Raw genomic sequence first — 20,580 nt, forward strand, 5'->3', positions numbered from 1 at the left:
CCATACAGATTTATTTTTTTACTTTGTATTATAAAAATTTTTAAATATACACAAGAGTAGAAAGAAGAGTAAGTACCCACCAACCTGCTTCATTTGCCTCTGGCCACCAAAATCCATCCCAAAACACACACCTCACACATATACAGATTTATTTCTGCCCAAGTACTTAAATGCAAATTCTAGATATGTCATTTGACCCATACTTTTATACATATCTTTAATAAGACTTTTTTAAAAAACAGTATCACAACCTTACAAAATTAACTATAACTTAATATACTGTTTAATCTAGTTTATATTCCAACTTCTCAAGTGCTGCAAAGATGTCTTTTATCTTTCAATTATTGAAACTTCAAATACATACAAAAATAGAGGAAAAAGTCAAACTCCCATAAACCATCATCAAATTCAGTAACTTATGTACTCATAAGCAGTATTTACCCCACCTCAGATTATTATAAAATGTATCCCAGACACATTATTTGAGCCATAGTCTGGTATGTAAGATGTCCTTTTACAGTTAGAATCCAAACTAGAGCCTCAGAGTGTGTTTACTTGTCCCTGAAGTTTCTTTTATTCTGTAATAAAGAGTAATTTTTATTCTCTCTCACCCCCTGGCCCCATCCCCAACTACTTTTCCAATGCCATTTCTGTTGGAGACACTAGGGATTTTGACCTAAAGAAATGACTTCATCTTCTGGATTAGTAGGCTACTTCCTCATGGTGTAACAGCATGGACACTCCCATATGTTTCAGGTTGGTAATTAGGTGTACAGGCTTTGACTAAATTCACACAAATTTTTCAAACACAAAAACATCGGGAACGTTACATACTTCCTATTGTGTTGGATCACAAGACACATGTCTGCCTGCCCCATTTTCAGTGAGGTCAAGACCGATGGGAAGGTCTGCTGGTATCAGCCTGATCCCTCCACTACAGAGTCCCCATCCAGCTTTGAGCTAATGGTTTTAGTAGCCCCTGAAGATGGTTGCCTGGATCCATTATGTGAGTACGGATTGCAAAAAAAAAAAAAAAAAAAGTTTTCTAATCCATTCTTCCTTCTGCTTGTATTAGTTGAAATCATTCCATAAAGAACTTGACATACCAACATCTGGTTATCTTGAAATCAATGACTCTCTCCCTTTATCAATTTTTAGTATAAGTTGGTGTGACCGCCAATGGTTTATTTTAGCATTAATTACAAACTCATGTATTTGATGGGTTTGAGTCCACTGGAGAATTACTTTTTAGATGCCAATATTACCCCACCTCAGGCCAAAGGAATCTCTTTAAATGGATGGGGGGGGAGGGTTGTGTGTGTGTTTAAAGAAGAAAATCCTGACTTGACTTCAGTCCACATTTACCGTGAGGCAGACCAGAGGTGTAACTAATATATAGAGGAAAAAAATAATATATCAGGAAAAAGAAATTCACAAACTCAGAAAAAGAATACATTAGGATAATGGCACTAGTACTGGTAAGTCTTCTGCTGTACCAAGAGGAAATACTTAGGACATTTTTGCCATCTGAACTGTTAACACACATCTTCTCCATTCTTTGGAATCTTTCAAAGAAACACTCCCCCAAGTCAACTCGCCTCCACATGCCCCAACCTTTAAGCTCCTCAGGTTTACAGAAATCTCTCAAAATCTGTTTAAAAAGGAAAATAATTCAGCTTCTCAAAATAACTCTCCAAGCAAAAAGGGTCTTTTTTCCTCTCTTTCGCCCTTAAAAACATGTAATTTTCTCATCTGGCTGTCAGTCTATACACTGGCAGCGTCTGAGTCAAAGACAGAGATGTGGGGAATACTCTCAGAAGCAGTTTCAATCGAGCCTGTCCAGGCTGCACTTATCATTCTACAAGTTCTACTTTGAGCCGCTTACTGTCATCCCTGGATCGAGGATGGAGGTGTCTTATATAACTCATCATCCTGCTGCAGGTAAGACAGCACATAAACTGCCTTCAGCACTCTCTGACCCTTAAAAATCCAGGGACATGTTGCAGTTATCAAGGCAATACCACTTCCCATTCAGTTTACTCTTTGTTCTACAGTATAAGAGCCAACCAGCACAGTTCCACAGTGACTGGATACTGCAGAGATTCATTCCAGGACAAAAATTTGAATGTATTCAGAGCTCTAATGGGAAATCCCATGACTGTGTCAAGCTTATTCCTCCAAGATCTGTTGTGTAATAAACCAGGATCATGGGGAAGGACCACATGTCAAACTTTGTAGCCTGCTGATGCTTCTAACAATGGGACTACAGTCCCTGAAGATTGCCAATATTAACACCCTCAAGGTCACTGGAGTTTCTTCTTCTGAGGCTGCGGTGTACTCACATGGCTCTCATAAACCTGCCTCACGCTAGTTAAAGCTCCATGTTTCATTATCCCAATTAACAGCAATTGGGGATGGGGGTGGGGGTGTCTCAGCAGTTACCTGTAAATTTATGTCAGTTGTTCCACAGGAGTTCACAGAGCTGAAGATGAAAAACCCCCTTGGGATGTTTCTGGCATCTGATCCTTGGGATAGTCCTATGAAGATCAGGCAAGCTCCCCCCTGCCCCCAGTGCCACTCCATTGTCTTCCGTTTGTTTTTTTGTCTTTTTAGCTTTTTGCCATTTCTTGGGCCACTCCTGCAGCATATGGAGGTTCCCAGGCTAGGGGTCAAATAGGAGCTGTAGCCACTGGCGTATGCCAGAGCCACAGCAACACAGGACCCAAGCCGCGTCTGCGAGCCACACCACAGCTCACGGCAGTGCCAGATCCTTAACCCACTGAGCAAGGCCAGGGATCAAACCCGAAACCTCATGGTTCCTAGTCGGATTCGTTAACCACTGCGCCACGATGGGAACTCCTATCTTCTGTTTTTGAAACCTGTTTTTTCCTTTGTCCTAATGCTGTTTTTTCGCCACCCTCAGAAGTGCCCTTGGAGCCACTGCGGGACCCAGAGGTGAGTGCCAGCCTCACCAGACAAGGACTACTCCACACAGCAGTTGATATGTCCACAAACAGTCTAGAATAACTTTGCCAGAGTTGGTTAGCACTTCCGGAAAGAAACCAGCATGACTGAGTAACAATGACCCAGAAGAAGTGTGCAACTGCCTAACTGCTTCTCTCCCCAAAGCCCTGGAAGAGTGACAAATTCACAGCTATCCACAGAGGTGCTGCAGATCTCATGAAAATAACATATCAAAGCATGACACTGACTTGGAAAGTTTTCTGGAACTTGTGTGCATACGTATCTGTAACCACCGTATGTTCTGCAGCAATGAGAGTTTAGGAAGAACCTCACATATTTCAGACAGTCCCCCATCACTGACACAGGCATATAATACTGGATAGATCTTCGAGGTGTGTCCATACAGATACTGAGAAATTGTCATAGTTAGATCTTTCTTCAAGAAAGTAATAAGGTTAAATAGCAATGAAAGTCAAAGGTCAAAAGAGATCCTGGAGCACAGTGAGTTAAGGATCAGGTGTTGTCTCTGCAGCAGTTCAACCCTGGCCCAGTGCAGTGGGCATTGCCACAGCTGTGGTGTAGGTCGGAGCTGCGGCTCAGACTCAATCTCTGGTCCAGGAACTTCCATATACCACAGATGTGGCCAAAAAGGAGAAAAAAAAATCTTAGCACATTCTGGACAAAGAAAATTGGCTAAGAAAAGCCAGAGAAAATGTGCAGAATCATTCCAAAATCCCATGTTTCCTCTGCCACAGATCTGGCCACCCACCCACCCTACGTAAGCACCCTCCAAGTAAGGCTGCTTCTTCCCTTGGTTAAGATCTTTGCATGATCCATCCAGATAAAAGACAGCACACTGAGGTCTCCTGTTGCTTTTAGCCAGAAACCCAAAAGGAAAAATGCCCCACCTAGGTTTTGAACATGCATGAGTGCATGTAAGCATTCCCAACTATATGTACTCAGGCTCTGAAACTTCCCTTCATCCCCAGAGACTATCTCAAATGATTTTAGCTTCACAGATATCTTTCAAAGAGACAGGCAGTGGTGCAATGTTGCTCAAGCCCTATAAAATTCATGAAATAGGAGTTTCCGTTGTGGCGCAGTGGTTAACGAATCCGACTAGGAACTATGAGGTTGCGGGTTCGATCCCTGGCCTCGCTCAGTGGGTTAAAGGATCCGGCGTTGCTGTGAGCTGTGGTGTAGGTTGCAGACTCAGCTTGGATCCCACGTTGCTGTGGATCTGGCGCAGGCTGGTGGCTACAGCTCGGATTAGACCCCTAACCTGGGAACCTCCATATGCCAAGGGAGCAGCCCTACAAAAAGGCAAAAAACAAACAAACAAACAAACAAACAAAATTCATGAAACAGGTTATTTCTCAGGTCTCTAAATCCACAGGCTACATATGAGTCAAATGAGACTCCTGACGACCAGCAAGTCAGACCAGTGACTACAAGGGTTGGCCATAGGCCTTCTTCTCTTTGGCGTTCACCTAAAACCACTTGGCCCCAGTACAGCCTAGAGTCCTAGACTATGTTGTCTCGCTTGCTCATTTGCTCATGCTGTTGCTCATATACTTATTCCACAGCCAAGTCTTGTACTCAGCAGGGATGCTAAACAGCTGCCCCATCTCCATCTCAACAGTCAATGGCAGACATGATGGTGTCTGCTTTGCTGAAACGGCAACTTACCATAAAGGTGGAATCACTGTCCTCACTAACTGCTTCTTCAGTTAGATACACCTTCACTCTGCAGTGCTTAAAAAACAGGCCATGCTTCTACTACTATATTTTTTTCTAAGGAAATATGTTTATTGTAGCATTATATGAGTGGCAAAAATAAATCTGCAAACTATATTGTCCTTTAAGAGAAAAGCTGAATATGACACACTCATGGTGTGAAATGCTGTGCAATCATAAAAAAGGAATGAGCTTATTCACTATTCATTCAACAAACACAACATACACACCTACAATGTTCATGTCTTAATTTAAATGTTTATGCTACTATTTTGATTATGGCTTCTCTGGCCTTCCATACAGCTCCACCAAATTAGTAACTTAATCCAGACAGATGCATAGTCCATTTCAACAATTAAGTGTTATTTTAAGATTAACAAGACGTGAAGAGTCCAGAGCTATCTATCAGGCCAGAAACAGGTTATACATGTTGAGTATGTGTGTGTATGTATGTATGTATGCCTGTGTGTGTCTGTATCTGTGTGTGTATACTCCCAGATGTTGAAGCTCATATACTACTTCAGAGCTTAAACATGCTGTCAATCAAATACCACTGCATCCATCCCCCAAGTGTGTGGATCACCAAGGCCCAAGCTTGGAATCCTTAATCTCCACTGTCCAGTTGCTCTCAGTAGCCTCTATCACCATCTGATCCATGGCTGAGACCCAGCTAATCCAGACATCCACCACAACATGCTGCCCTATATACACAGGTCCTGCTCTGCTACTATGCCATCTGATATGATCCTAAGTCTTTCACAGCTTTCTCGCTTCCCGGAACAAGCAAGATGCTTCAGGCTCAACTTCTCCATCTCCCCAGACCTGGAATCAGCCATTTCTCCAACGAACATTAATCTCTCTAGTAGAATACAGTATTTAATCTGGATACTAAGAGTATTCACTAGAACTAAGTTGCCTCTATTTCTAGGCCTTGTTTATACTAAACTTACATGCAAGACTGGTGAATAAAAAGCAACTTACAGGCAAAGGAAACAGCTTCCCATTTACTTTTATGCAGAGACTATTAGGATAGTTATCTTCTTGAGGGCAACTTGTCTCTGCCAGGCAAAGTCTGCATTAAAGAAAAAGAAAGAACTATTCTTAAATAATATACTCAAAACATGTTTGTGTATTTTCAAATTCAGGACCATATGTACATAGTTATTAGCAAGAATAATACGAACGTAACAGAAAATTTCAAACTTGCCTCAGCTGAACTTGAACTGTATAATCTCTCCTACCACCTGGCAAAAAATCCCTGTGGGAAAAAGAGAAAAAACTGGGTTAAGAAAACACAGCTAGAATTCACAGAAAGCATTCTCACCAGAAAAAGCCATTATTGGCATTTCTCATTTATTAAAAAATGAACACTAACCTACCAATAGCACAAGCCTTAGTTAAAACACTGTAGTGATGACAGCCCTCATTTACTTTACATTTTGCCTTTATGGCAATTTTTTAAGGTATTTTCAATTCATGGGAACTTTCACAGTACAATTTTTATTTTAACAGGCAACAGATCTGGTTAACACGAAAAGGAGCACTCTAGGGTTCAAAAAGAGTTTATATAAATTAATTTATTTGGGAGTTCCCGTCGTGGCGCAGTGGTTAACGAATCCGACTAGGAACCATGAGGTTGCGGGTTCGGTCCCTGCCCTTGCTCAGTGGGTTAACAATCCGGCGTTGCCGTGAGTTGTGGCGTAGGTTGCAGACGCGGCTCGGATCCTGCGTTGCTGTGGCTCTGGCGTAGGCCAGTGTCTACAGCTCCGATTCGTCCCCTAGCCTGGGAACCTCCATATGCTGCGGGAGCGGCCCAAAGAAATAGCAAAAAGACCAAAAAAAAAAAAAAATTTTTTTAATTTATTTGCTTACAGTGGTTCTTAAACCTTGCAATTTTTTTAAAATAGAAAGTCCCATTCACCAGATATTCTTACTGGTTCTGAAGCACAGCCTGAGCATTAGCAGTTTATACAGCTACTTGAGTGATTTTAATATAGACCCTGGATGACGAACAGGTGCCTAGAGTCTCAAGAGTCTCTACAGCATGGCAACTCCATAATTATGTCCCCATTTAAGGACACAGAATCTCTTAGAATTTCTAGACGAGAACCTAACAGAGTCCTATATAAAATATCTTCGGCACTGAACCTTCCAAAACCTTGCCACTCAAAATGGAGGCTGCAATGAAGCTGCTTTGTTACTGCGTCGGAGCTTGTCAGAAAGCAGAATCTCAGGCCCTAGACATCTAGGCAATAGAATGAGAATCTGAATTTTAACAAGATTCCCCAAGTAACATGCATTGGCTGTACAGTTTAAGAAGTCTTGTCCTTAGCCATCATCATAAATCTTGGACCATGTCAGAGAGACATCAGCCTTTTCTTGAGAATACTATAGCCCTCCATCTTGCTCCAATGGGGGCAGTCTTTTTCCTGCTTTCAATTCTCTGTGCCCACTAGAAGGCAATAAAGTACAGCAATGTCCAGCCTGAGTTCTACAGTCCCAAGCTGTATGACCTTGGACAAATTACTTAAACCTTTCTGTGTCTCAGTTACATCTGTTAAAGGTGGAAAATTACTATACCTTCTTCGCAGAGTTGTTGTGACAATTAAACATGTTAATAATACATGTAAAGTGCCTGAATATAAGTGCTCAACAAGTGTGAGCAGCTGGCTGCTATTACTGTTAATTCTGCCCTGTTTCCTTTGCCCATAGTTGCCTCCTTTCTTCTGAAATGTCTATTGAAAATATCCTCGACAACACTGACCTCTTGTGAGTAACCCATTTCATTCTACTCATTAAAATCAAGAAACATTTCAAAGTCGGGGCACTGAGGCATCAAAGATAAATAAGACAATATTCACTCTCCAAGGTTTCATATACTAGTAGGTATCAAATATATACAACTAAAATAATACATGGTAAGTGCTATAGTACATTATGAAAATTAAGTGTTACAGAAACGAGGGAAATTCAATTTGTCATGAAAGTTCAAGCCAATTACCACAATTAGTCCTAAAATTAGAAAACAGGGTTTGTATCGCATTGCTTTTCTCATTTCTACTTAGTAACATCAGTAACAGTGGTTTCACTAGCACTGGAAAGGGTGAGGATCAACCAGAGATACATGGCAGAAACCTGTTAGGTTGGGAAGATAATTTTGAAAAAGAGAAACGACAAAAGACAAACCTAGAAAAATAGATGGGAGAATGTTATAAAGAGCTTTTAATGGTTCACTAAGGATTTATACTTTATTCCAATAAGAGAAATTAACCTAAAAGGGGAAGTGCAATGTACTCTATTATCTTCACAAACATGATGAGTAATAAGCAAGCATCTTCTGCCAGTCACTGTTCTAGGAACTTTCTGCATGTTGATCTCATTCATCAGACATAAGGTCAGCATTTACTCTATGTCAGACACTGACAGACTTTGAGAATATAAAAATGAGTAAGAGATGCTGGTCTCATCAAGAAGTTGTAAATTTAAGTCGTTAAATAAACGCAGAAGGGGAGTTCCCGGGTGGCCTAATGGTCTAGTGCTTTCACCACTGTGGTCCGGGTTCAATCCCTGGTCTGGGAACTCACATCTCATTGAGCCACTGCACGCAAAGGCCCCCAAAACAACCCGAAAAATGGAGTTTCCTGGAGGCCTAGTGGTTAAAAATCTGGCATTGTCACTGCTGTGGCACAGGTTCAATCCCTGGCCTAGGAACTTCTGCACACTGAAGGCACAGCCAAAAATAAAAATATAAAAATAAAATAAATAAATAAGGAGTTCCCACTGTGACTCAGTGGTAAAGAACCTGACCAAGATCCATGAGGATATGGGTTCAATCCCTGGCCCTGCTCAGTGGGTTAAGGATCCAGAGTTGCCATGAGCTGCAGTGTAGGTCAAAGACGCGGATTGGATCTGGCATTGCTATGGCTATGGCATAGGCTGGCAGCTGTAGCTCCAATTTGACCTCTAGTCTGGGAACTTCCATGTGCCATGTGTATGGCCCTAAATAAATAAATAAATAAATGCAGGAATGCTTTAATAGAAAATAAGTATAGAGATCAGAAACAAGACAAGGATGTCTGCTCTCGCCACTACTATTCAACATAGTTTTGGAAGTCCTAGCCATGGCAATCAGAGAAGAAAAATAAAAGGAATCCAAATTGGAAAGGAAGAAATTAAACTATCACTATTTGCAGATGACATGATACTACACCTAGAAAATCCTAAGGACACTACCAGGAAACTGTTAGAGCTCAACAATGAATTTGGTAAAGTCGCAGGATACAAAATTAAAACAAAGAAATCAACTACATTTCTATATATTAACAACAAAAGATCAGAAAGAGAAGTTAGGGAAACAATCCCATTTACCATCACATCAAAAAGAATAAAATACTTAGGAATAAACCTACCTAAAGAGACAAAAGACCTGTGTACTCTGAAAACTATAAGACACTGATGAATGAAATCAAAGATGACACAAACAAATGGAAAAACATACCATGCTCTTGGATTGGAAGAATCAATATTACCAAATGACTATACAGACCAAGGCAATCTACAGATTCAATGCAATCCCCATCAAGTTACCAAGGACATTTTTCACAGCAATAGAACAAAGTATTTTAAAGTTTGTTTGGAAGAACAAAAGACCCAGAATAGCCAAAGCCATCCTGAGAAAGAAAAATGTAGCTGGAGGAATCAGGCTCCCGGACCTCAGTCATGGACACCGTATGGTACCGGCAAAAAGTCAGAAATACAGATCAGTGGAACACAATAGAAAGCCCAGAATTAAACCCACACACCTACAGCCAACTAATCTACGACAAAGGAGGCAAGAATATACAATGGAGAAAAGACAGTCCTTTCAATAAGTGGTGCTGGGAAAACTGCACAGTCACATGTGAAAGAATGAAATTAGAACACTTCCTAACAACATACACAAAAATACACTCAAAATTGATCAAAGACCTAAATATAAGACCAGATACGGAGTTCCCGTCGTGGCGCAGTGGTTAACGAATCCGACTAGGAACCATGAGGTTGTGGGTTCGGTCCCTGCCCTTGCTCAGTGGGTTAACAATCCGGCGTTGCCGTGACCTGTGGTGTAGGTTGCAGACACGGCTCGGATCCCGCGTTGCTGTGGCTCTGGCATAGGCCGGTGGCTACAGCTCCAATTCAACCCCTAGCCTGGGAACCTCCATATGCCGCAGGAGCGGCCCAAGAAATAGCAACAATAACAACAACAACAACAACAAGACCAGATACTATAAAACTCTTAGAGGAAAACGCAGGACAAACATTCTCTCACGTAAACCACAGCAATATCTTCTCAGATCCACCTCTTAGAGTAATAACAGTAAAAACAAAAATAAACAAAGGGACTTAAAACTTTCTGCACAGCAAAGGAAACCCTACACAAAACAAAAAGACAATCCACAGAATGGGAGAAAATATTGGTAAATGAAGCTATTGACAAGGGATAATCTCCAAAATTTATAAACACCTCCTGCAGCCCAATACCAAAAAAAAAAAAAAAAAAAACAAATGACGCCATCAAAAAATGGGCAGATCTAAACAGACAATTCTCCAAAGAAGACATGCAGATGCAAAAAACACATGAAAAGATGTTCAGCATCACTAATTATTAGAGAAATGCAAATCAAAACCACTATGAGGTACCACCTTACACCAGCCAGAATGGCCATCATCAAAAAGTCTACAAACAATAAATGCTAGAGAGGGTATGGAGAAAAGGGAACCCTATCACACTGTCAGTGGGAATGTAAATTGGTGCAATCACTGTGGAAAACAGTATGGAGATTGCTCAGAAAATTAAAAATAGAATTACCATTTGATTCAGCAATCCCACTCCTGGGCATCTATCCAGAGAAAATCAGGACTCAAAAAGACACATGTACTCCAATGTTCATTGCAACACTACATACAAGAGTCAAAACATGAAAACAACCTAAATGTCCATCGACAGAGGAGTGGATAAAGAAGATGTGGTACATATACACAATGGAATATTACTCAGCCATTAAAAGGAAAAAAATACCAGCATTTTTAGCAACATGGATGAACCTAGAAATTATCATGATAAGTGAAGTCAGTCAGTCAGTGAGACACCAACATCAAATATAATCACTTACATGTGGAATCTTTAAAAAAAAGACACAAAGAACTTCTCAGCAGAACAGATAATGACTCACAGACTCTGAAAAAATGGTTTCACCAAAAAGAAAACAAAAAGACAACTTACAGAATGGGAGAAAATAGTGTCAAATGATGCAACTGACAAGGGATTAATCTCTAAAATATACAAACAACTTACACAACTTAACAGGAAAAAAGCCAACCACCCAATGGAAAAATGGGCAAAAGACCTGAATAGACAATTTCTCCAAGGAAGATATACAGATGACCAACAAGCACATGAAAAAAAGCTCAACATCATTGATTATTAGAGAAATGCAAATCAAAACTACCATGAGAGACAAGGGGGGCAGACACCAGAAGTAAGAGAGGCGACAACTCTATTTTCTGTAAAAAGGTCACCACACCAAAAACCTATAAAAATGAAAAGACAGAGAACTGTAACTCAGATGAGGGAGAAAGGAAAAACCCCAGAAAATCACCTAAGCGATGAGGAGATTCTTAGCCTCCAGGAAAAAGACTTTAGACTGTTGATGCTGAAGATGATGCAAAATATTGGAAATAAACTGAAGGTAAAGATGGATAACTTACAGGAAACACTGACCAAAGAGATACAAGATACAAAACTTAAACAAGAAGAGATGCAAAATACAATAACTGAAATAACAAATTCACTAGAAGCAGCTAACAGCAGAATACAGGAGGCAAAAGAACGAATAAGCGAGGTGGAGGGCAGATTAATGGAAATTACAGATGCAGAACAGAAAAGAGGAAAAAATACTGAAAACAAATGAAGAGAGTCTCAGAGAACTCTGGGACAACGTGAAACACACCAACATCCGTATTATAGGGGTGCCAGAAGGAGAAGAGAGAGAGAAGGAGACCGAAAAAATATTCCAAGAGATAATAGCCAAAAACTTCCCTAACATGGGAAAGGAACCACTCACTCAAATCCAGGAAGCACAACAAGTACCATATAAAATAAACCCAAGGAGGAATACACCGAGACACATATTAATCAAACTAACCAAAATTAAAGACAAAGAGAAAATCTTGAAAGCAGCAAGGGAAAAGAAACAAGTAACATACAAGGGAACCCCAGTAAGATTATTGGCAGATTTTTCAGCAGAAATGCTGCAGGCCAGAAGGGAGTGGCATGATATACAAAACATGATGAAAGGAAAAAACCTCCAACCAAGATTACTTTACCTAGGAAGGCTCTCATTCAGATTTGAAGAGAAAGCAAAACCTTCACAGATAAGCAAAAGTTGAGAGAATTCAGCAACACTAAACCAGCCTTACAACAAATATTAAAGGAACTTCTCTAGGCAGAAAAGAAAAGACAGCAACAGGAAACAAAAATGCCACAAATGACAAGGTTCACCAGCAAAGGTATATATACAGTAAAGATACGAAATCATCCATGCACATTTATACCACCAAATTCAGAAATCATAAGAGGAGGGTACAAATGCAGGACACTGGAGATAAACTTGCGATTAAGAGAACAACTTAAAACAATCTCATATACATATAGACTCATATCAAAACTTCAGAATAACTGCAAACCAAAAATCTACAATTGATACACAAACAAGGAATCTCTGAAGAAGAAATATATCTCATAGTAAGTAAGTGCATTATCCACCATGAATGGGGTCATTTGACATCATTCTTGGAATGCTGAAGTTTTTTTAGAACTGATTCTGATTTCCACTCCATCAAAGAATTTATGATAATTATAATTAAATAATGCAACTGTACAATTAAATAATATAGTTCTACAATTGTATTATTAATAATCATTTCTCTCCATGGTATAATGTAAAGTCTATAATGTCTTCTTTTATCACATTACCTAGAATGGTGTAATGCCTTTATTGAAGAATCAATTAAAAAAAAAAAAAAAACTACCATGAGATACCATCTCACACCAGTAAGAATGGCCATCATTAATAAGTCCACAAATAACAAATGCTGGAGGGGGTGTGGAGAAAAGGGAACCCTCCTGCACTCTTGGTGGGAATGTAAGCTGGTACAACCACTATGGAGAACAGTATGGAGGTACCTTAGAAAACTATACACAGAACTACCATATAACCCAACAACCCCACTCTTGGGCATATACCCAGACAAAAATTTCCTTAAAAAAGACACATGCACCTGCATGTTCACTGCAGCACTATTCACAATAGCCAAGACATGGAAACAACCCAAATGTCCATCGACAGATGACTGGATAAGGAAGATGTGGTATATATACACAATGGACTACTACTCAGCCATAAAAAAGAACAAAATAATGCCATCTGCAGCAACATGGATGGAACTAGAGACTCTCATCCTGAGTGAAGTCAGAAAGAGAAAGACAAATACCATACGATATCACTTATATCTGGAATCTAATACATGGCACAAATGAAACTTTCCACAGAAAAGAAACTCATGGACTTGGAAAACAGACTTGTGGTTTGCCTAGGGGGAGGGAGAAGGAGTGGGATGGATTGGGATTAACAGATGCACACTATTGCCTTTGGAATGGATTAGCAATGAGATCCTGCTGTGTAGCACTGGGAACTCTATCTAGTCACTTATGATAGAGCATGATAACATGAGAAAAAAGAATGTACACATGTATGTATAACTGGGTCACCATGCTATACAACAGGAAAAAAAATAATGTATTGGGGAAATAAAAAAATTTTTTAAAAAGATAAAAGAAAAACATGGTTTCCAAATCAGGCAGGTTGGTGGGTGGGGGGATGCACTGGGGGTTTGGGATGGAAATGCTGTAAAACTGGGTTGTGATGATTGTTGTACAACTATAAATGTAATAAAATTCATTACAAAATCAAAAAAATTAAAGAAAAAGAAAATAAGTACACAGTAAGTGAGAGACAAAGAATGTACTGGGGGAAATCTGGAAAGGCATCACAGAAGAGGGAAGACTTGAACTGCCACGAAGACATGACTCAGGTTTGCCAAGAAGAGTAAGGAGGAAGAGGAGATGCAAAAGTTCAGAACTATGAAAACCTAGTAGGAGTACAGACCACTAGAGATGATATGATTAAGAAGATGAGCAGAGCAACGTGAAGAGATTTGCCAGGGCAATGGAGTGTGGACTTTATTAAGAGGTATCACTGCAGGGCTTCTAAGCACAAGAAAGAAAACACTGAGTGGGCTTTAAAGATCACTTGGTCGGCTGGGAGACAGGAAACCACTACAACTGTACAGGCAAAAGATGAGAACTTCAAAGTCATTTAAACATAAATATCACTGAATAATATTAAGGGACGAAAAGTGATAGGACTCAATGACTAACTAAGATACAGGAAGTCAGGATAAAATGAGAGAAGCACCCTGGATGGAGTCCAGGTTTTGTAATAATGCAACTGGACAGGTGGTGATGCCACCCACCACATAAAAGGTAGAGCCAGTTAGAGCATTCAATCTCTGACCACTGAGTGAGGTGGTGATTATTTTTCCAATTTTACACACTGGGTAAAGTAAGACTCAGTGGGCTTTAGTAACCTACTTGGGGGCATACAGGCCTAAGTGGGAGAGCAGGAATTCACAGTCCAATTGGTATTACTCTAAGACCATGCTAGCTCCGTCAAAGGTAGAATTGAGTCAAGTTTTAAATCTTCAAAGAGGTGAAAGAAGACTCACTAGAGTGTAGGAAAGTGACAATAGGATGTAGTAGATGAAGTTTGAGATAATGCAAAGAGGCCTCTGTCTAGGAAGATCTCAAGCAATTAGTGAAACTGGCAATGGGAGGAAACATACTAAGCTTAAGCGTCCCTGACACCAGCTTATTTATCAACTCTGAACCCTTGGTGCCTGGACCATTGTCTGGACCACAGTAGATAGTAAAAAAATATATGCTGTGAGATTAAATGAATAAATAAAAGAACAAAGACGAACACATAGGTTTGGGAGGAAGGCAAGTTTAATTCTAGATGTGCTGGATTTGATGTACCTGTGGGTAGTCAAAGTAGAGGCACTAAGAAAGGAAACCAGAGGGAAGTGGTGATTCTGAAGTCATCAATATTTAAAAAAAACAAAACAAAAACCCAAAGCACATTCATGGATACTTCCACAGCACAGTGAGAAGAAAACCACACACTGATTCTGGGAACATGTAAAAGATGTCTGTATGAGAGGGCATGACTAGAGAGAAAGCAGTGGTACCCAAGGGAAGGAACAGTGCCACAGCCAAGAACAAAGCTGAATTTAGTCATCAGTCTTTGCAAGGTGTACGAGAAAGAACAGAACCATTCAAACCTGAATGTATTCAAGCCTCTGGTTTAGATTTTATCACCATTACAGTCAGAGGGGAGGAGCTAGATGCACAGCAATAGATTTCAAATTTGCTGCACACTGGAAACACTTGGGGAGATTTATAAACTAGTGTTGTTGGATTCCATCTTCAGAGATTCTAATTAAATTGATATGAATGAAATCTAGGTATCTGGATTCTTAAAATCTCCCCAGTTGATTCCAATATGCAGCAGAGTTTGAGAACTTTAGGGACAGATATTAAATGATACCACAAAAGAAGCATAATCATCCAAATCCAAAATGGGTAAAAAGGTGTAATATGCTAAGATAGTCAAATGAGCCACCTTTTCCTAAGAAAGGGTAGGAAGTACTCTAAGAGCAGAACCAGAGCTCCTGGGAGAAGTCTTCAATTTTGGAATTGCAGCGAAGAAATTATGAGCCTGGAGCAGTAAAGTAGTGCTTATACATGAGTGGAGACATATCCAAAGGGCACACACCTCAAAGAATGGCCAAAGGGAGAACCGTCTGAGCAATCACATAAATTACTGTAGCACTGGGTATACCCCAGAGTACTCGAGGGCCCACTCAGACAAAAGCTGAATAAATGGAGGGAAAGGGACAGCTCTTCCTTAAAAAGAGTAAGTCCAAAGTGAAAAAGAATAAGAACAGAAAATCACAGCATTGGAACGTAATTACTGAAGGCAAGATTCATGAGTGAACACTACCTTGGTGGGCAGCAATTTGAAGATAAACAGAGTACATCTCCAAATATACTTTCCTATCTTAATATCCCCAAGATACTTATTAATATCTCAAAGATACTAATATCTCCAAAATATCTCCAAGATACGTATTAGTAACAGAAAAAAAAAGCAACTTTATAGTGCAGAAATCTGGTGGAAAGTACCTTACCCAAGTGATCGAGATTAACATCATCAAAAGTAAGATGTACCTGGAGTTCCCATCATGGCACAGTGGTTAACGAATCTGACTGGGGACCATGAAGTTGTGGATTCGATCCCTGGCCTTGCTCAGTGGGTTGAGGATCCGGCGTTGCCGTGAGCTGCGGTGCAGGTTGCGGACGGACGCGGCTCAGGATCCCGTGTTGCTGTGGCTCTGGCATAGGCCAGTGGCTGCGGCTCTGATTCAACCCCTAGCCTGGGAACCTCCATATGCCGCCAGAGCAGCCCTAGAAAAGGCAAAAAAAAAAAAAGTAAGATGTATCAACATTATGTAGCCCCTGACGTGACACACTGAGAAGGGCATATAACTTGAGGTATTCTTGCCAAAAATGCATAATCTCAGTCTAGTCATGACAAAACATCAGACAAACCCAAGTTGAGGAACATTCTACAAAATACCTGACCAGTACTCTACAGAAGTATCAGAAGTTATGAGAGACAAGGGAAAAACAAGAATCCATCACAGACTGAAAGAGACTAAAGTAACATAACTATTAAGTATGATTTGGGATCTTGGATTGGATCCAGGAACAGAAATTAATTAGCAGAAAAACTGGTGAAATGTGAATAAAATCTGTAGTTAAAATAAAGTCTTTAGTTAATATTATTGTACCAAGGTTAATTTCTTCATTTTTGATAACTGCACTTATAATTATGCAAAATGTTAATATTAAGGAAAGCTGACTAAAGAGTGTATCTACTGTTTCTTCACTGCTTTTCTAAAAACTTATAATTACTTCAAAATAAAAAGGTTTTAGGAGTTCCTCCGGTGGTGCAATGGGATTGGCAGTATCTCTGGAGTGCTGGGATGCAGGTCCAATGCTCAGCATAGTGGGTTAAGGATCTGGCATTGCCACATCTGTGGTATAGGTCACAACTGTGGCTTGGACCTGACCCCTGGCCTAGAAAGTCCACATGCTGTGGGGCAGCCAAAAAAGAGAAAAAAAAAATTTTTTTTAATAAATTTTTTTAAAAAATAAAAAGGTTTTAAAAATCTTAGGAGACATAAAAATGAAAAGTAATACATGGGCCATGTTTGAATTCTGAAACAAGAAAATGTGAAGATAGCCTAAGACATTGTTTTATATTCAAGAATTATTAATTTTTAGTATGATTATGTTAAAAATTAGAGATGTATCGAGTTATTTCTCAGTGAAATTAAATGATGACTGGAATTTGCTTTAAAATATTTCAGGAAAAAAAGTTGGGGGGTGGTCACATAGAGATTCCAAAATGTTGATAATTATTAAAGCTAAGTAATGGGGGGGAGCTAAGTAATGGGTACAAAACTGTTACTTCAACTTCTTAGGAAGGAGATTTCTTACTATTTGATTCCATAGCCCTGAAAAGGTTGGGGTTTGTATGTACATGTTTGTGTGATTTATTACGTGTTCAATGGAGGATTACAAATAGCCTTACTTCTATGGCTAATTTTTTTTAATATTTATTGTGGTTAAGAAAATGTATTCATAAGAAAATGTATCTATCATGTTACCTATTCTAAAGCATATAAGTTCTGTGGCTTTAAGTACACTCACATTATAACCATCACAACCATCCATCTCTGGAACATAATGTAAATTTCATTCATTTTTTGAATAGTTGGTTTATTCACATAGCTCATATTTAAAAAGATACATAAAAAAGGATTTAAAATGAAAAAACTCCCCCCAACTCTGATCGCAGCCACCTGATTCCCTTCTCCAGAGGTAGTTAATCATATTTGTCCACACATATCTTATGCACTTATGCAAGTTACACACACACACCCACCCACACACCTTTTCGAGGCAAATGGTACATACAATTCACAATTCCATGCTTTGGTTTGTTCATTTAAAAATATATCTTGATGAAAGTTCCCATCGTGGCTCAGCGGTAATGAACCTGACTAGGATCCATGAGGACGTGGGTTCGATCCTTGGCCTTACTCAGGCGGTCAAGGATCTGGCGTAGCTGTGAGCTGTGGTGTAGGTCACACATAAGGCTCGGATCCCGTGTTGTTGTGGCTGTGGCGTAGGCCAGTAGCTGTAGCTCCAATTAGACCCCTAGCCTGGGAACTTCCATATGCTGCAGGTGTGGCCCTAAAAAAAACAAAAAAATGTATCTTGAATTCCCTATCTTTAAATCTGACTAAAAAATCCCCTTCCTTCAAAGACCCACCCAACACCCTAGAGAAGCTTTCCCAGATCACCAAGGTTAACAGTAATCACCTCCTCCTATAAATCAGCTCTTATTTGTCATTACTAAATTGGCTCTTTTCACATGAAGTCTTGCAATATTAATGATCATTTTACATATACAAATGGGTTCACTAAAAAGACTGCAAGCAATGGAGTTCCCATTTTGGCACAGCAGAAATGAATCCGACTAGTATCCATGAAGACCCAGGTTCGATTCCTGGCCTTGCTCAGTGGGTTAAAGGATCCAGCATTGCCATGAGTTGCGGTGTAGGTCGCAGACACGGCTCAAATCTGGCATTGCTGTGGCTGTTGTCTAGGCCAGCAGCTGTAGCTCCGGTTTGACCCCTAGTCTGGGAACCTCTATATGCCGCTAATGCAGCCCTAAAAAGTAAATAAAATGAAATAAACTGAAGAGGAACAGTATTTGAAAAAAAAAAAAAAAGACTGCATGCAATAATGTTGAAAAGGGTCATGTCATATAATACAGTGCTTTGTACCTAATAAACACTCAGTAAACGTTCTCCAGCGAGAGATCATCAATGAATAAGAAACAATAATGATATGGATCCTTAACCTGCTGCACCACAAAGGAATTCCTCAGTCTTTAATATGTTAATGTGCACTGTCACTCTCCCAAGATGGTGGATCCAAATTTATGGGTCCCAGGACTCTTTAACAGCCTAACATCTTGAAGGTGCACTGCTGTTATGTACAGGAGTATGGGACACAGCTTTAGATTCTTCTAGTAATCACATCACTGCTCTCAACAAAGTCTCAAAATGTAGTTTTGTAGTTTGACCTGGTAAAGTTTGAGCTCCCAAAATATACTGCTTAGATAGGCTGGCTCTCCCACAAAGGGGAAAAAAGAGTTGAAAAAGAAGATCAAAAGAAAAAAAAGAGTACTAAGGATTAGTCCAAAAGACCCAATACTCAAATAACAGGGGTTTCAGAAAAACAGAAAATTTAGAGGAGGAAATTATCAAAGTAAAATGAATGTAATAGATACAGTTCAAGTTCACCAGGGGCAAGACACTGCAGGAAGTTTTTATAAATTGGAGGTACTTTCGATCTTGGACACAGTTAATAAATCCAACTAACAAATAAACTAAATAAAAATAAACTAAAAAGTATACTGTATATCTAAAATCGTATCATTATTGTTGTTTTGTTATTCACTGATGATCCCTTGTTTGAGAACAACATTTACAAAGTATTTATTAGACACAAAGCACTTTCACTCTAAAAATGCCTCTGTTGGGATGATAATAACATTTATGGTCATCCTATCTTTGGGCTATTCTCACAAGCTCTCTTTTTATGTTGCTATATTTGGAATAAAATTTTCACTTAAAAAATTACTGCCAGGAGTTCCTGTCGTGGTGCAGTGGTTAATGAATCGACTAGGAACCATGAGGTGGCAGGTTCCATCCCTGGCCTTGCTCAGTGGGTTAAGGACCCAGCATTGCCGTGAGCTGTGGTGTAGGTTGCAGACGCAGCATTGCTGCGGCTCTGGCGTAGGCTGGCGGCTACGGCTCCGATTGGACCCCTAGCCTGGGAACCTCCATATGCCGCAGGAGCGGCCCTAGAAAAGGGAAAAAGAAAAAAAAAAAAATTACTGCCAAATGTGACAACAAATAATTCAAAGGGGTTTTATTCAAAAGCTAAAATCTTTTTCTAATACAGAATATTTGTTACATATTTAGCTAAAACCTCTGTCAAAGTATACTATCCTTCTTAAGGAGAAATGGCCCAACTATCAAAGACTGAATTATGTCCTCCCAAAATTCATATGCTGAAGCCCTAATCCCCAATGCGACTGTTTGTGGAGATGGGGGCTTAATTAAGTAATTAAGAGGTAATTAAGATTAAATGTGGTCATAAGGATGGGGCCTTAATCCACTATAACTGGTGTCCTTATATAAGAGGAAAAGACACCAGGAATACACAGGCACACAGAGGAAAAGCCGTATGAGTACACAGAGCAAGGCGGCAGCTATCAGCAAGCCAAGGAGGCCTCAGAAGAAACCACATCTGTCAACACCCTAGTCTTGGACATCAAGCCTCATGATTTATGAGAAAATAAATTTCGGTTGATTAAGCCACCTAGTCTATGGTACTTTGTTATGGCAGCCTTGGCAGACTAATATTCCAACATTCTGGAGAAATACAGACCAAATATTCCTCTTACCTGGATATGCATATCTCTCTAACTTGTTGAGGTGTCAGAGCAAAAATAAAAAACTTCTCTTGAAATCGCTGAATACTGCTTTGAACTGAGGAAGAGAAAAAAAAAGAAA

General features: G+C 39.7%; 1 protein-coding gene across 5 annotated transcripts in view; it reads right to left on the reverse strand.

Moving 5' to 3' along the window:
- Window positions 1-20,580, reverse strand: part of PIAS2 (protein inhibitor of activated STAT 2) — a 100,966-nt gene that overhangs the window by 43,909 nt on the left and 36,477 nt on the right. For all 5 annotated transcript variants that reach the window (XM_047764209.1, XM_047764218.1, XM_047764212.1 and 2 more), the window contains 3 exons: window positions 20,472-20,556; window positions 5,909-5,959; window positions 5,683-5,773 (listed from right to left, as the gene is read on the reverse strand). In XM_047764209.1, coding sequence (XP_047620165.1) covers window positions 5,683-5,773; window positions 5,909-5,959; window positions 20,472-20,556 — 227 coding nt within the window. The remainder of the gene's footprint in view (window positions 1-5,682; window positions 5,774-5,908; window positions 5,960-20,471; window positions 20,557-20,580) is intronic.

The sequence above is a fragment of the Phacochoerus africanus genome, chromosome 2 (genome assembly GCF_016906955.1).
Source record: "Phacochoerus africanus isolate WHEZ1 chromosome 2, ROS_Pafr_v1, whole genome shotgun sequence".
Lineage (NCBI taxonomy): Eukaryota > Metazoa > Chordata > Mammalia > Artiodactyla > Suidae > Phacochoerus > Phacochoerus africanus.